Source organism: Pteropus medius, unplaced genomic scaffold (genome assembly GCF_902729225.1).
Source record: "Pteropus medius unplaced genomic scaffold, Ma_sr-lr_union100, whole genome shotgun sequence".
Lineage (NCBI taxonomy): Eukaryota > Metazoa > Chordata > Mammalia > Chiroptera > Pteropodidae > Pteropus > Pteropus medius.
The window spans coordinates 4452731-4470264 of NW_024340848.1; the positions used below are offsets into that span (position 1 = coordinate 4452731).

At 32.9% G+C, this 17534-nt stretch overlaps 1 protein-coding gene across 1 annotated transcript in view; it reads left to right on the plus strand.

Moving 5' to 3' along the window:
• GPC5 (glypican 5) overlaps window positions 1-17534 on the plus strand; it is a 1124843-nt gene that overhangs the window by 28140 nt on the left and 1079169 nt on the right. Inside the window, exon 2 of the mRNA XM_039837667.1 lies at window positions 7678-7839. Coding sequence (XP_039693601.1) covers window positions 7678-7839 — 162 coding nt within the window. The remainder of the gene's footprint in view (window positions 1-7677; window positions 7840-17534) is intronic.

Below are 17534 nucleotides of genomic sequence, written 5' to 3' on the forward strand. Positions count from 1 at the left end.
CTGGTCTATGTTATTTTGTTATGGTGGACCTAGCAGACTATTATAACTCCTAAGTCCTTTTAATATGACCCTTGTAGTTATTTGATAGCTTCTTCGCTATTTGGTGTAAAGGATATTTTAGCTGGTCTGTCATGTTGTACATTTCCTACCCTAGATCTAGAATGAGATCAAGAAACACTGATTTCTTCTTCAGAGAAATAATATTTTAAGACCATAATCTGGGCTTGAGGGATCTGAAGGATGCCCTTTGCCACTTGATTAGTCATTATTTCTATACATACACACAGTTGAAGGTAAATTTCTTTATAATTTCATGTTAATACTTCAATTCCAATTCAAAATTAGAGTTTTACTTAACCACTTCTTCATTATGTCTGTATCTCATTTCTTCTGTACCAAACAATTCTGATTTTCAGGATATAGAATATTAGAGAATAGAGTTGAATATTTCATAATTACTTACTAGTTTTTAATCTCATATTACACCCACAATAGTTCCAAATTACATGAAATATAGTTTTTAGTATTTGCCCTATTTTCCTCTTCGAGGGCTTACATTATTAACAGTATTTGTTGTTGCTGTCTTTCAAAACCTTTTGTTCTTTTTGATTTTTTGCAATTCCTTGTTTTCCATCTTCTATTTCTTTAAATGCATAACCTTTGTGTGATTGGCTCCCGTTTCTTCTTGTTTAATCCTCATTTCAGAATTTTTTTTCCATCTTTATTTTCTGATTTTCATATCTGACTTTTTCTAATTTTGATTTTTGTTGTTCTTTCATATTTTGTGTCATTATCTTTTAGCTTGTTGTGAAATAGTATGCTTATATTTTTGATCTTTTTATTTGGGGGGTGGATGTCTTTCTGGCATGCTTTCTTTTGTGGAGATATTATTCTGTTCCTTATTCTCTTTTTAATTATAATAAGTCTGAGATTTGACTTCAATATTTTTTGTTGTTCATTTTATGTTAAGTTAGCTTCTTTCCTGAAAATTTAGATTGAGACAGGCTTCAGGAAAGCTTTTCTAACTTTATAGAACTTCCTCTTCTGTTGTTTTCGTGTAGTATTTAAAAGGATGGCTGCTTGCATCTGGCCTCAGTGTGCCCTGTAGCTCTTGCTAAGCAGCCCCAAGACTGACACTAGTGGCAGCCAGCTTTGATTTGCATCTTAGCCTCTCCAAGGTACCTGCAAACCCAGCACAAGTGACAATCATATGCAGATTACTTTGTAGCTCATACCCAGGTGGCTCTGAAAAAGGCACAGGCAGCCACTGACCTTGGCCTGCAACAGAGCCCCTCCCAAGAGGCCTCAGACCAATACATCCTGTGGCTAGCTTCAGAACACACCAGAGAACCATCTAACCACCTCCACTAATGACCTACCCAAAAGGGCAGACTCAGTAGACACCAGAGCCCTACTAAATTGAATCTTGCTCTGTAGGTTCAGTCTCTGCACAACAGTCCTTGAAACCAATTAACCTGAGGGTTAATCCTTCCCATTGACATGCAAATGGCAATCAAGGCTCAACTACAACAGGAGGACACATACAACTCATACAAGGGACACATCTGGAGCACCTGGCTAAGGTAACCAGGGATACTGTTCCACTGGGCCCCACAAGACACTGACTGTATAAGGCCACTGTACTAAGATTGGGAGATATAGCAGCTTTACCTAATACATAGAAACAAAAACAGGGAGGCAGCCAAATGTGTAGACAAAGAACGTGTCCCAAAAGGAAAAACAGAACAAAGCTCCAGAAAAAGTACTAAACAAAATAGAGACAAACAATCTACCAGACGCAGAGTTAAAACACTGATTATAAGGATGCTCAGTGATCTCACTGAGAACTTCAACAGAGAGATAGGAAACATAAAAGTGGAGATAGAAAACATGACTACAATAAATGAAGACTGCATTAGAGGGAATCAACAGTAGATTAGATGAAGCAGAGGGTCGAATCAGTGATTTGGAAGCTAAGGTAATAGAAAACACCCAATCATAACAGCAAAAAAAAAAAAAAAAATCCAAAAAAATGAGAATAGTTTAAGGGGCTTCTGGGACAATATCAAGTGTACCAATATTTACATCAAAGGGGTACCAAAAGGAGAAGAGAGAGAACAAGGAATTGAAAACCTATTTGAACAAATAACGATGGAAATACTTGGCGAAAGAACATACATACAAGCCCAGGAAGCACAGAGAGTCCCAAACAAGACGAACCCAAAGAAGCCCACACCAAGACACATCAGGATTAAAATGCCAAAGACTAAAGACAGAGAATCTTAAAAGCAGTTAGTTACCTACAAGGGAACTCCCATAAGACTGTCAGCTGATTTCTCAACAGAAACTTTGTAGGCCAGAAGGTATGGCATGAGATATTCAAAGTGATGAAGAGCAAGGACCTACAACCAAGGTTACTCTACCTAGCCAGGCTATCATTTGGAATCAGAGGACAGATAAAGAGATTCTCAAGACAAAAAAAAGCTGGAGTTCATCAACTCCAAACCAGTATTACAAGAAATGTTAGAGGGACTTCTTTAAGAAGAAGAAAAAGAAAAAAAGAAAGATAAAATATTATGAAAAATAAAATGGCAATAACTACATATCTAACAATTACTTTAAATGTAAATAGATTAAATGCTTCATTCAAAAGGAATGGGGTGACTGAATGGATAAGAAAACAAGTCCCTTACATATGCTGCCTTATAAGAGACTCATTTCAGATCAAAAGACACACACAGAGAATGAAAATAAAGGGATAAAAAAGATGTTTCATGAAAATGGAAACAAAACAAAAAAGTCAGGGTAGCACTACTTATACCAGACAAAAATAGACTTTAAAACAAAGGCTATAACAAGAGACAAAGAAGGACCAAGTAATCTCATTTCCGGATATTTACCTGAAGAAACCCAAAACACTACTTTGAAGGTATATATGCACCGATATGTTCATTGCAGCATTATTTACAGTAGCCAAGATCTGGAGACAACCTGGGTGTCCATCAATGAATGAATGGATAAAGAAGAGGTGGTACATATATACAATGGAATATTACTCAGCCATAAAAAAGAATGAAATCTTGCCATCTGTAATAACATGGATGAACCTAGAGTATATCGTGTTGAGTGGAGTAAGTCAGGCAGAGAAAGACAAATTCCATATGATTTCACTTACATGTAGAATCTAGAGAACAAAATAAACGAACAAAATAGAAACACACTCATTAAATACAGAGAACATTTTAATGGTTGCCAAATGGGGAGGGGGTTCTAGGGGGATGGGTGAAAAACAGAAGGGATTAAGAAGTACAAATTGATAGTTACAAAATAGTCATGGGGATGTAAAGTATAGCATAAAGAATATAGTCAATGATATTTTAATAACTATGCATGGTGTCAGATGGATACTAGATTTATCAGCATGATCATAAGTTATATAAATGTCTAATTAGTGTGTTGTATACTTGAAACTAATATTGTATGTCAACTGTAATTGAAAAATTAAAAAAAATTATGAACAAAAATATGGCTGCTTGTTTTCTGAAATTTTCTGAATTTATTTTCCCTCCCAATTTGTTCTAGACCTTCTGTATCTATATCTCTTAAATGAGGCACCTCTTCTGTTGAATTTTAATTCCATTTCCAGAAGTTTCTTTTCTATGTGAAGTTCTTCCCTGGAAAGGAACCTGCTAGATTCCTTTTTTGAAAATTCATAGGGGTCTAGATTTATCCTGCTTATTTATTTCTTTCCATCATGGATCCTTTGCATACATTTAATTATCAAGAGGGCAAAACTCTCCAAGTTTCAGCTGCTATTCTCAAATTAGTCCTCTGTGCTTTCCTGTGAATTCCTATTGGCTATTTTGGTTTTTTTCTGTTCTCATGTCCTTCAGACTTTACTCTACTGCTTTATCCTTCTCCTCCTGTCCAGCGTCTGATACTGTGAAGGTCTGTGGCTTCTGCTGGTTTGTCCTCAACCTGTTTGTATTTTGAAAGTTTTTAGAGGGTATTATGTTATCTAATAATTTTTGGATTTATTTTCTAGTTCTTTTGGTTCATGTGGAGATTTGAGAAATAGTGAAAACAATACTGCTCCTGCTACCCTCTTTCCCGAATGCCTCCCAATGTTCCTATTTTAACATATTAAGAAAAAGCACAAAGAGATAGTTGGTTGTAACAGTTTATTATGCTGGAGAACAGAAAGGGAAGCGTATTAACCAATACTGCTGCTTCTTGGTGAGAAATTTAAAAAAAACTGCCACAATTCTAAGGGCCCCTTCAGCAAGGAACCTGCTGTTTTATTTTTAATTTTGTTTGATTTTAGTACTTTAAATCTTGTGGAGTTTGATTTTACTATTCAGAAACATGACTGCTGTTCAAAAACATGTCTGCTACTTCTGAGCCTTAGTCGTGTACTCTTGCCGTTTCACAGCCTTCTCAGTTGTGTTGTGTTCTTTGAAGCCAGGCTTTGAAATATTTTTAAAATGCATCTTGTTACCATGTAATGTCTGTTTGGATTCCATCTGGTTTTGCTTTCTTATGATGCTTGTTCTATTTACAATGGAAGAACTGTAGCCTGGGCTTTTTGTCAACAGGCATCTTATTAGTCCTTTGTGGTTATACTGTGAACAAAATGTAATCTATGATCCTTTCACTGAGGATGTTTAGTTCATCTTGTCTGTCTTTTGGACTGATACAGGAAGCAAAAGAATTAGTTTCTTGTGGACTCCTTTTCCTCTCCACTGAGACCCTAACTCTAAGTTACTTAAGCATATCTTATAGTTAATACTGTTGAAATGTGCTGATTAGACATAACTGGATCTTTGAATTCCAGACCTGATTTGTTTTGGAGTTTTATGTTGTCATTACTCCAGCTTCTAAGATTCTGAATGAAAGTCTGGATTAATGCAAATTCTCACCACCTTGAGGAATGTATTTGGTCCATGTCATCTAAATTGCTGTCCATGCTTATTCAGGGCTGCTGAGACATGATGATCTCTCTCCCACATTATGTTTAGGATAGCAGTCAAGATGATTTGTAGCATCTTTCCAAGTGTACTTTCCACCGTTTAAATTTGTGCAAAAAGGCAATCATAATTCTATAACTTTATTTTTAGCCAATTTTATATTTGAATAAAACTCCTTGGAAGTTTCCTAACCTTTTTGCACCTTACCAAACAGATGACTTCTTTCAAAAAAGGAATAAAAATGTCCAGTTATGTCTGTAGAAAAACCATTTATAGATTTAAGACCATTGCTTTCTTAATCACCAAACACCATCTCCACCATTTTGTAGTATGCAGGTGTGTGACATTGGGCAGTTTTCAAAGATTCTTTATGTCTCTATCCCCTCATGTGTACAATGTGGTAGTATTGGTCCCTATATCATGGAGTTAATATGCAGATTAAATGATGTAATGCCTATACATAGTAAATCCTCAGCTGCTGGTTTAATGAATGAAAATTGAGTGTTTATGATGTGTTAGGCACTATGTTGGATAACTTGGATATAATAATGAGTACAAATTCCTCTACTTGGAGCTTTACAGTATAGATGAGGGAACTAATTAATTAGTAATCACATTAAGAAATATAACATTGCAACCATGATAAGTGCAATAGAGAGGTATGAGGCACTCCAAGGGTATAAAATAGGAACATAAGTTGTCTGGGAGGTTAAGGAAAGTTCTCTTGGGACAACTGGATTAAAATTTAAAGAAAAGTACATGTTTGCCACATGTGTGAGTGAACCCATGTAAGACAAGAGTGTCTCAGACAGAGGGAAAAGGATGGAGAATGGTTTCATGGCAAGAGGGAACTTGGTGAACATGAACTGAAATATGGGCACTGTGTGAAGGGAAGAGTGTAAAGGCCCCTATTACTTGAGATGGGTCTGAGCAGAAGAGAAAAAAGGGTGGTCACGACTTAGGCCCTTATAGACCATTTTTAGGAACGTGGTCTAACAAAACAATGTTAGGTATTGGAATTCTGGAGAGAGATTTGCAATGTTCTATTAGCATTATTATTGTTTTTATTATCATTATTTTTATTCCCTAGCACTCTTTCCCATCGTAAATATGTTTATATACTTTAATATTTATCTATTGGTTCTTTAATTTTTATTATTGTTCATCTCTGAACTCTAATTCCTCAATCTTTCCATTTAGGAGTAAAGCTGAGAAACATAACTTTGTTTTCTTTCAGTCAGTTTTACTGTTTGAAGTGGAATTTGCTTTTGTATTTCTTTAGGCAAGATAAATGAAAAATAGTTGCCAAAATGTTACCTTCTGTGACACATATAAATATTTTATACTTTTTAGCATTTGTGAAATGCTCAAATCCTGCTGTTTGTTATTTGTCTAACTTAAACAAACTAAAGCCAAAATCACTAAAAAATTTGGTGTCCCATATTAGCAGGAAGGTCAGACTGATTTCAGATATTTCGATCTTACCCGGAACCCACTCTTGAAAATGAGGACTGAGGCCGACTATGTGAAAAACTAGGAAGATTTTGAAAGGTGGCTGTTATGTACATGTATTTGTGTGTGTGTTTGTGCGTGTGTGTATGTGTGTATGTGTGTACATGTATATGCATGCATATTTTATATTTGGTGATCTAAAATTGGTCAATGAAGAGCTAATGTGGGAACTGCGAAACTCCCTGGAGATTAAGAGGCATGACTCTTCTTACCTTAAAATAAGTGAATAACTGTATTACATTAGGTCATGTAAATACAGTTGTCCTGAGCTTTACATAAAACATGAGTAACCTTGGGATGCTCTGGGGCTGTCCCCATGGTGCCCCATCAGGGTTATTTTCTTTAGTCACTCCTCTGTGCTCCCCACCTTTTCTTCTGCTCTCCAGCATACTTGCTGTGTAAAAAGTTGCTTGCCCTGGAACCTATCAGGATGAGAGTTGTCAATTATATTAGTAAAATTATTTTTAACCACAAATAATTACGTATACATAATAACTTCACATTTCATATAATATGCATCTTCATAGGAGTTTTCTGAATATGATTATAAAACTAAAAAGTGCTTTTAATGTTAGGAGTTATCTCTAGCAAGCTAGGTGATGAGTAGCATTTTGGATCCTAGGTTTGGGCCCTTGGTGGGATCTTGATTTTTCCATCAGATTATTATTGCAGATTAGCGCTATTCCACAAGTAGCACAAGCATAATGGTGAACTGAGAAATCAGGTGGAAATTTTTACCTTTACTTGATGTACAAAATTTGATTTTATTTCCTCAAAAAAAGCAATAATTTTAGCCCATATATTTCTCTATAACATCTGGTTCAAAAATTTTGGCCAAATTAATAAACAAAAATAAAGTTTCCTGATTTAGCTCTGTACTTCCATAATAGTTCATTTGCTTTCTATTACAGAGTCTATTTGTTAGTAAATAGTAATAAGTTGAGTGGACATACTTGATTTTTGATCACAAAGTTAATATAGTATTTGAGCAAAATTAGTGGTTGAGGGTATTTTGTGCCATGATTGAGTGAATGGACAGTGGATACATTTTCTTAAAGCAAATACTCTAGTAGATCAGTTCCTCACATAGAACATAAACCCCTGATGCATAGTGCTGGTCATGAATGTGTGACATGTAACATATAATGTTTGTTAAATAAACAGGTAATTATTCTGAAGAGTATTATATGTGTTCCAGGATCCGATCTTCAGGTTTGCATATCTGAAAAACCTACATGTTGCACCAGGAAGATGGAGGAGAGATATCACATCGTAGCTCGGGAAGATATGCAGCAGGCACTTCAGACATCCAGCTCTACATTAAAGTTTCTAATATCTCGAAATGCAGCTGCTTTTCAAGGTAAATGTATCTTGAGTTTTGAAATTGAGGACAAGCCCTGTTAGGTAATTTTTCTATTATCATTATATTGATAAACTTAGCTGAGTTTACTTTTGTTTTCTTTGTATAAAATGAAGTTTTAGCTTTTTTGAACTTTCGGAACTTGTATCTGAGGTCATCTGGGGACATATATATTGAGTTGGACTAGGGAAACTGTTATATTAATAAAATGGTTCTTGGAAATATATGCCCTCCTAGGGTTTTTTCAGGTCCACCAATATTCTGACCCATGGTTTTCTTCATTATGAATGGACATACTTATTAAATTTCATTAAAATATTCTATAACAAAATCTCATTGCTCTTAAGTGGGTAATTATAGTTTTATTTTGAAAAATATGATTTGAAGAAATATTTGTCTAATTTTTCCATATGTAGCCTCATGTGGTTTTCATAAGAACACCAGTATGATAAATCAATGAACAGAGAAGTCTGATAAATAAAATGGGAAATATTAATTGAATATTTAAGGGTCAGCTATAACTAGAACTCAACCCTAATTCAAACAGTATGTTCTGAAATGAAATTAATGGGTTATAAAATTACAAGGCACATTGCAAAATAGATGATCTTTTTCTTATTATAGTCACTTCCTCTATAAAATTCCTTATTACTATAATAAAAAAGCTTAATTTATTTTTTCTTTTATAAAGCATTAGCTATTCTGTATATGATTAGAATGAAAATATTTAGATTACACTGCTTTTCAAGGAAATTTATTGCTTTTATCCAATGCAAAATATAACTTCTGTTAGTATTCCTTTTTAATAACTATATTAATGTCAATTTAAATAATTTATGCTTTGTTTATAAACAGAACTAAATCACAAAGCTGATTAATTTTTAAAATTATACTTATTCAATAAAATAAATACAATAAATTAGGATGAAATTTAAGTTGTGATAAAATGTAGTTCATGATGAATTGGTGATTTTTTTTGTCGAAACGGAAATGTCAGATTTTAAGGTGTTACTAATTTAGGAATCATTTTAGATATCTTAGAAAATAATCTTATTTCTATTATGGGATTTAGTCATGTGCAACTGTTGGAAGAAAACATGTCGATATGTCTTTTAAGCAAAGATTAGTGATTTGAACTGGCTGAACTAGAAGACTTTAACCACCCACAGACGGCTATGCAGTGAGTTTTTTTCTTATGAAAATGATAGCATATACAATATAGAAAAACATATTTTAGAGATAAAGGGGTGGTGAATAGACTAGTATGAACAGAATGAGGACTTATGGATGGGAATAATGGATTATATACTTGAGAAAAGGTGAGTTGGACTCATGTGAAAGGAGACTTAAAACATCAACTTAATCTAGTTTTGTAATGCATGCCATTGATATTTGATAGGGATTGCATTAAATCTGTAGATTGCTTTGAGTAGTATGGACATTTTAGTGATGTTAATTCTTCCTATCTACGAGCATGGTATATCTTTCCATTTATTTGCTGCATCTTCAATTTCTTTCTTCAATTTCTTACAGTTTTCTGAGTACAGGTCTTTTACCTTCTGGATTAAATTTATTCTAGGTGTTTTATTCTTTTTGATGCAGTTGTAAATGGGATTTTCAAAAAATTTCTCTTTCTGATAGTTTGTTATTGATATATAAAAATGCAACCAATTTCTTAATATTAATTTTGTATCCTGCTGCTTTCCTGAATTCATTTATCAGTTCTAGTAGTTTTTTTTTTTTTGGTGGAATTTTTAGGGTTCTCTATGTATAGTATTATGTCATCTGCAAATAATTACAGTTTTACTTCTTGCTTTTCAATTTGGATGCTTTTTATTTCTTTTTCTTATCTGATTGCTGTGGCTACGACTTTCAATACTATGTTGAATAAAAGTAATGAAAGAGGACATCCTTGTCTTGTTCCTAAAGTTAAAGGAAAGCTTTCACCTTTTCCTCATTAAGTATTATGTTAGCTGTGGGTTTGTCATATGTGGCCTTTATTTTGTTGAGGTTTTTCCTTTTCCCTACTTTGCTTAGAGTTTTTATCATAAATGGATGTTTGGTTTTGTTAAATGCTTTTTCTACATCTATTGAGATAATTGTATGATTTTTATCTTTCCTTTGTTTATGTGGTATATCACGTTAATTGATTTGTGGGTATAGGTGAGGATGTGGAGAAAAGGGAACCCTTGTGCACTGTTGGTGGGATTGTAAATTGATGCAGGCGCTGTGGAAAATAGCATGGATGTTCCTCAAAAAGTTAAAAATAGAACTAACATAAGACCCTGGAATTCTACTTCTGAGTATTTATCCAAAGAAATCCTAAACACTGCTTTGAAAAGATATGTACCCCTATGTTCATTGCAGCATTATTTACGATAGCCAAAGTATGGAAGCAACTTAAGTGTTCATTGATAGACAAATGGATAAAGAAGATATGATACATATATACAATGGAATATTAGTCAGCCATAAAATAGAATGAAATCTTGCCATCTACAACAACATGGATGGACCTAGAGGGTATTATGCTAAGTGAAATAAGTCAGTCAGAGAAAGACCAATACCACATGATTTCACTTACGTGTGGAATCTAAAAAACAAAATAAACAAAACAGAAACAAATATAGATATAAAGAACAAATCGATGGTTGCCAGATGGGAGGAGGGTTGGGGAGGATAGGTGAAAAAGGTGAAAGGGAATAAAAAGTACAAATTGCCAGTTTAAAAACAGTCATAAGGCTATAAAGTATAGCATAAAGAACATACCTAATAATATTGTAATAACTATATATGGTGTCAGATGGGTACTAGACTTACTAGGGTGATCACTTCATAAGGTATTCAGTGTCTATTAACTGTATTGTTTACGTGAAACTAATATTGTATGTCAACTATAATTGAAAAAAAAATAAAGAATTAAAAGCATCAATCTGAGTTTGAGAGAATCATTAAGGATTTTTGAACAGGGAAATTTCATTATGATTTCTTGTCTTTTAATATGAAACCTAAATAGCCCAAGTAAGAATATATAGCTGAAGAGGATCATTTCAAAACCTACTGTTTTGGAGAACAGCATTAACTATGTGGACGAAAGAAAATGCTTAGCAGGTACTAACACATAGGCACTCAAAAAATATTAGTTGAACATTCCTTCTCTCTTGAAAGATACTGTAACAAACTTTTCACATATTCTTGGATAAAGTGATTAAGATAGAGCAAATTAAGTTTAAAAGTTTAAAAAAGTTTAAAAATACAAACTCTGAATTTTTATTTAGACTTTGAAGATGGGTTTAGGCTGGTGAAAAATTTTGGTGATACTGCTTTTTAGTTTGGTGATAACTAAGTACTGGAAATACATGAGATTATTTCTACCTACCAGAGTGTTAGGCAATTTTATGTATGTTAAATTTTTTTTCTGTTTAATATTGTATATGGTATTCAATAGATTGAGTTTGGGTATTTATTTAAATATTAATCATAAAAAATGGTAGGGACTTTCTTAAATATGATTTGTTATAATAAATTATTGTTTTCTTTCTTTGTGGAATGCTGAGTTTTATTTACGAATCATGAGAAGGCAAGACAAATTTAGAAGAAATTTGCCTAAAGCCTTACTTTACTAGAACAAATGCTCTTACAAGTAGAATATCTGTTTTTAATTTAATGAATAGAATAGATAGCTTTAGGCTTATTTCCATAAAAACAAGTTGAAGTATATATGCTAAAATCAACCTTAGAAATCACATTTACTGTATGATAACTGAGCAAAGCCTACTTTATCAATGAGTAAAATGCTCTCCATCTAGTTTCCAGCAATCAAAATACCCAAAACCAATTTAAAGTCTTTGTTTTTCTAATAAGAAAGAAGCCGAACATATTTTTTTGGGGAAACAGTCTGAGAGAAATTTAATGGGGAAATCAATTTACTTCTCAAGTGATATAGATAGATTTGCTACATTTTGATATTTTGATGTTTAAATATTTCATTTATGTCTTCTACCTCAACAGTATTAACCTGTTTTTTTAGTGGTCTTCTGGGTTGTAAAAGACTGGGATATAGTATGGTCTCGTCTCTCATGCGTTTATGGATTTAGTGGGCTCTATATTACTGTGAGATAGAGATTTTCTGGGGAGAGAGGAAACAGTGCTGGCAATTGGTGCTGGAAGACATAAGGTTATCATATGTGCAGTCCACATTGAGCTCTGGAATTCAGCACTGGGTGATACATGCCAGTGTGGTTAGAATCAGCCTGTTGGAACAACTCTTTCACTTTTTTCTTTTATGGAATTTATTGGTATTTCTTTCAGTCAGATTTCCTTAAAATAAACAGAACAACAAAACATGGGCCTTTTTGGAAAGGCCCATAATTGTGGCGTGAGATGTCACTGTATCCTAAGGGTAGCCGTTCATGCAGCAGCAACCAGCGTTTTGTGATGTAAAAGGAACAAGCTGCTATCCCTGTGTCGGTTGCTGTTCATAAATAAGTGGTGCTGTTACACAGGGGAACACTGGATTTGTCACAGTACAAACTGCTCTTCATTGTCAGAAGCTTAATAATGTTCATGAATAAAGCAGAGAAGCCTGAGATAATGTGAAAGTGTCTTTCCCTTCGGCTGTGTGGGACTGCTTGCTTTAAAAATATTTTGGAAATATTCTTTATAAATTACTTATTTATTTATACATTAAAGTATGGTATGACTCATGAAGTAGAGGAATATGTCACCTACTGTGAAAAAGCAACTCTTATCCAGCTTTCAGATTTGTCAGGTTTTAAATTTATCACGGGCAGATCTTCTAAATTGGTATGTGTCTTTAAAATACTTCATCTGTGAGATGAACTTGAAAAGAACACAAAAATAATAGTTGCAAAATGTTGAATCCAAGTCAACAAATCCCTGTAGTGAGGAAGTGACATTTTCTCCAATGAAATGAAAAGAATTACCTAGACAGAGCACATGTTGTGTACTTACTCACGTTTTTTAAAAATGCTTTGTTCACACCTTTCATTACAGCTATGTTTCATACAACTGACCATAAATGTCATTCAACAGTCGGTTCAAATCATCCAGAACTTGCTTTACTTTATTGAATAAAGCTACAGTTAGTTTTTAGTTGACAGGAAAGTTAAAAATCATTCACAGGGGTTTCTATCATAACTATATTACACAATAATCAACAATTGATCGATCAGGGTTGTCATAGCTGAAATAAAATCTTTAATAATGGACTATAATCACTGTCTAATTTGTGTATTTTATTTACCACCTAATTTTGTACATGTTTCCCAATTTTCGATTAATTCTTAATAAAGTGTTTTGGATAAATGTTAAAAAGCTGAATAATGGAGAATAGAGTTTAGGTTTTTTTTTTTAATTTTAAGTTTATAGTTTTAACTATACAAAATTTTCAGCATTATTTTCAAAAATGAAATGAAAGGTTATTTGGAAGAACATTATTGGAAGCTTGCGATTTGTTTGTTGGGAAGATAGAAGAAGTTATATTTTTCCTTAGAGATGTACCTTTTCTAATTCTCTCTTCAAGTAGCTCATATGTTTTTAAAATATATGATAGATACTAAGTCTTACTTTGGAATTTCCCAGTTTTATACATGGCATTAAAAAACATACGTTATTACAAAAGACTGAGTGATAAATGATAATTAGAACAGGAAAGATTTAACATTTTTATTTATGATTTCATTCTCTTGGCTAATTAAATTTTCATTTCTTAACTGTAAATACTTGAAAGATTGTCAAGCTTGTCTTCTTGAGTTGAAATGTTACATTTAGGATTTCAATAAAAATAAATTTATATTTTTAATGAAATGTTGAAATGTTCAAAATTAAATATCTTATTTTTAAATTGTGAATCAAGAATAAGAATATAATTAATGGATTTTCCTCTTTTATACTAACAGATATTAGCTACTGTAAAGTATATAGCAGTGTACAGCTACTGTAAAACTAAAGCGTATGTGTGTCAAAGAAACAAAGATATAGTGAATATTTGAGTATATTAATGTATGGAAGAGGAAACAGATCTATACAAATGTTATAATATTAAACATCAAGTACATTAATCTTCTTTAGTTCACTTTAGCTATGCTTTACAGATAATATTTAAAATTATTCCTTGGTAAAGAAGCTGTGGTACATATATACAATGGAATATTACTCAGCCATAAGAAGAGAAAATACTGCCATTTGTGATGACATGGATGGACCTTGAGATAATCATGCTAAGCGAAATAAGCCAGACAAAAAAAGTTGAAAAATCACATGATATCATTTATATGTGCGATATAAATCTAAAAGCAACAAATGAACAGGACAAACAGAGACTCATGGTCATGGACAATAGACTAGTGGTTACCAGAGGGTAGGAAGTGGGGGGAGGGGGTAGGTAGTTGGGGTAAAAGGGTTCAAATATGTGGTGACAGAAAGAAATCTAACAATGGGAGGTGAACACACAGTGTAAATATATATATGCCTTACTGTTAAAGTATACAGCTGATACTTAATGGATTTCGTTAACCAATGTCACCATAAAATAAATAAATAAATAAATTTTAAAAGGCAAGAAAAAAATAAAATTATTCCTTGGAAGGGCATTATGTGGACAGATAAAGTAATAATGCTATTTCTAACACGGAGTTACCTGATCAAAAGTTCAAAAGTCTTATATAATTGTATTAACCAATGTTATCCCAATAAACGTAATAAAAAAAAGTTCAAAAGTATAAGAACAGGTAGCCTTAGGCTGTAGTATTGAGGAGTCTTACTTGTTTTTCTCTCTCTCTAGCATTTAGAACAGATAATACTCAATAAATGTAATTAAATGAACTACATGAATAAATGCATGCATGAATGAATGGTTATTTATTGATGTAGTTTATATTTGTGGAACACCTATTATGCTCAAGCACTGTCAGGGTCTTAGATTGTAGTGTTCAAATTATAAAAGTTTTATTTTTATTGGCTCCTTCAAACTACTAATGATTTTATAAACTAGAAAAAGGCATGTTATAGTGTTTCTGTCATGGCATTCCATGTGATTGCACTATTTTTTCCCTTCAGTTTTAGGTAGCTCATGGTTTTAGGGTGTTATACAGCAGCTAGCAATGCAGTTGGTCTTTATCCAACTGTCCTTTATCTCTGAAATGTTAAAATTTGTTTTTTTTTGAATTCGTGTCAGCAGGCTGATATTCATTATGAAAATGGATAATTTTTCTGTATTCTAGATAAAAATTGCAAGAACTTAAATTACTTTTCAGTTGGAAATAAAGCTTGCTTTGCATGAAGCATTATTCGTAGTGAAAAATATTAAGTATAGACCTAAGACTGTGTGAGAACTATACATTTATTGCCTAGAAGATAAGTTGACATTTCATCAGATTATCATTTTGTTATCTTTATATTATTTTAATCTTACTTTTGCATATGGGATCACAAGGGACCATTTTTAAAAACTACCTATGCTTAAAGGACAGGACATATGGGAGGTTACAACTAGCTATGTGTCTGAGATTTATCTGTCCCTCTATTTATCTATCTATCCATATAAATTGATTTAGAAAATTTGTTTTCATACATACATGACATTTTTTCATTCTCCTTTTGATGGACATTTCAATAATTTCCAACTTATTTCTGTACTTACAGTGCTGCAATGACTATTCTTGTTCATGTCTCCATTGACACGTTTCTCTAGAGTTTATACATAGAACTAACATTGTGACTTGTAGGCTCTGCATATTATCAACTTTACTAGATATTGCAGAATTGCTTTTCTAAGGAGCTGAACCAATTTAAACTCAAGTAGTTGGTGTACTTTGTTGTTGTTCCATATTCTTTCCAACAAATAGTATTGTCAGAATTTTAAAAGATTTGCTGAACTAATATGAAATGGAATCTTGTTTTCAAAACACGTGGTTCCCTGATTAGTAGGAAATCTGAATGCATAATCATAAACAGTTCTTTATTTTCCCTTATGGATATGTCCTATGAACCTATTTACACATGTAGAGGATATGTACAAGGTTGTGAGTATTTTGTATATATTTACATTTTTATTGCCATATCTTAAAGTTTTAGCTAAAATAATCCAAATATCTTTCCATATTCTCTAGAAATTCAAGCTCTCCACAGGTTTTCTGCACGTTCCCACAGCTCGCAGTCACTTGGTTACCCTGCCTCTGGTCCCGTTTTTTTCTTTTGCGTCTCTTTTTTATCACATTATTTCAATACAGAAAAAGTTTTTCTTAATTACCACCTGCATAGACACACAGATAACGTGCACACGCATTAACCTAAGATTTATGTATAGTGAACCCTGCTGCATCTATAGGGGATGTCATGAAATAGAACAGGAAGTGTGTATATATGGTTGTGAGGTGCTGAAATAGCTTTTGTGGGAAAGGGGAAAGGAATATTTGTTTAGAAGGCTAACACTGGTGAGAACTAATTAATGGTAAAAGTAGTGTGCATGATGTATAGCTGTTTTCGTTTTTAGCTCTTTTTAGTTTTTGCCTTGCGAAAAGGTGCAAGTAGAGTCATACTGGTTCATGGTTGAGAGGAGGCTCACTCATTCAGCCACCAAATACCCATGGGCAACCTCTGTGGGGCAGCATTGTTTTAAGTGCTTGGTATGCCTCAATGGATGCAACAAAAATCTCTATCATACTTTGCATTTCAGGCAGAGAAGGGAGGGGATTGGGAGTATATAAGGGTTGCAATTTTAAATTGGATAATCGGGAAAAGTTGGCATTTGAGCCAAGATTTGCTATTTTTATAGGAATCAAAAATTAAGTTCTGTTTACAAAACTGTCAATAATTATTAATCATTTCAATAATATCTTATTATATCATCTCTTATTTAATTAGAAATACTTGAAGTTCATGTAGGTGTCATTATTGTCAAATTTAAAAAATTTTAATATAATCATTGTAAATTAAGAAATATACTTTATTAAAAATGTGGAAACATTCTTAATAATTAAGCTTTTTTTCTATAGCCTTTTGGGAAGAGCAGATTAAGATGAAAATATTAAACCATTACCCATAATATTTAATTGGTAAAATAGTAAGATATAATGGAAAATAAGATACTTCTCTTTCCTTAAACAAATAGAGGACTTAAATTTTATAGCTATTCCTCAATGTAGCTGTTCATGATGGGAAATTATCCATGCATATCTCCATGCTTTTAGTATAAAATATATCTAGCAATAAATGGATTATAAATGCTATAGCTTTTATGCAGAAGGCAAAGGGCTTGAAATGGCATCTCAAGATCCAGAGAGTCATAACAGTAAATAAAGGGTAATTGTTGGATAGCTATGCTGAACTTCTTTTGTTACAGGATAATGCCTGTGGGCTAACTTTTGTATAAACAAAGATAATTGAACTTTTGCGCCTTAAAGGATATTTTTCTCTTGTATTATTTGTTTGACTACATCTCCTTAGGGTATGAACTTGACTTGAATGTTAACTTGGGAAACATTCATTTTTCTTTCTGTAAGTAGAAATAAATTGAAGATCTTCATAATAGAACAAACTCTGGTTTTGGTTATGGGAAAACATTTTGTTGTTATTGCATAGGCAATACACTTAAGAGTTTAAGAACTAAACACACACACACACACACACACACCTTACTGTTAAAATGTACAGCTGAAACATTGGATTTCATT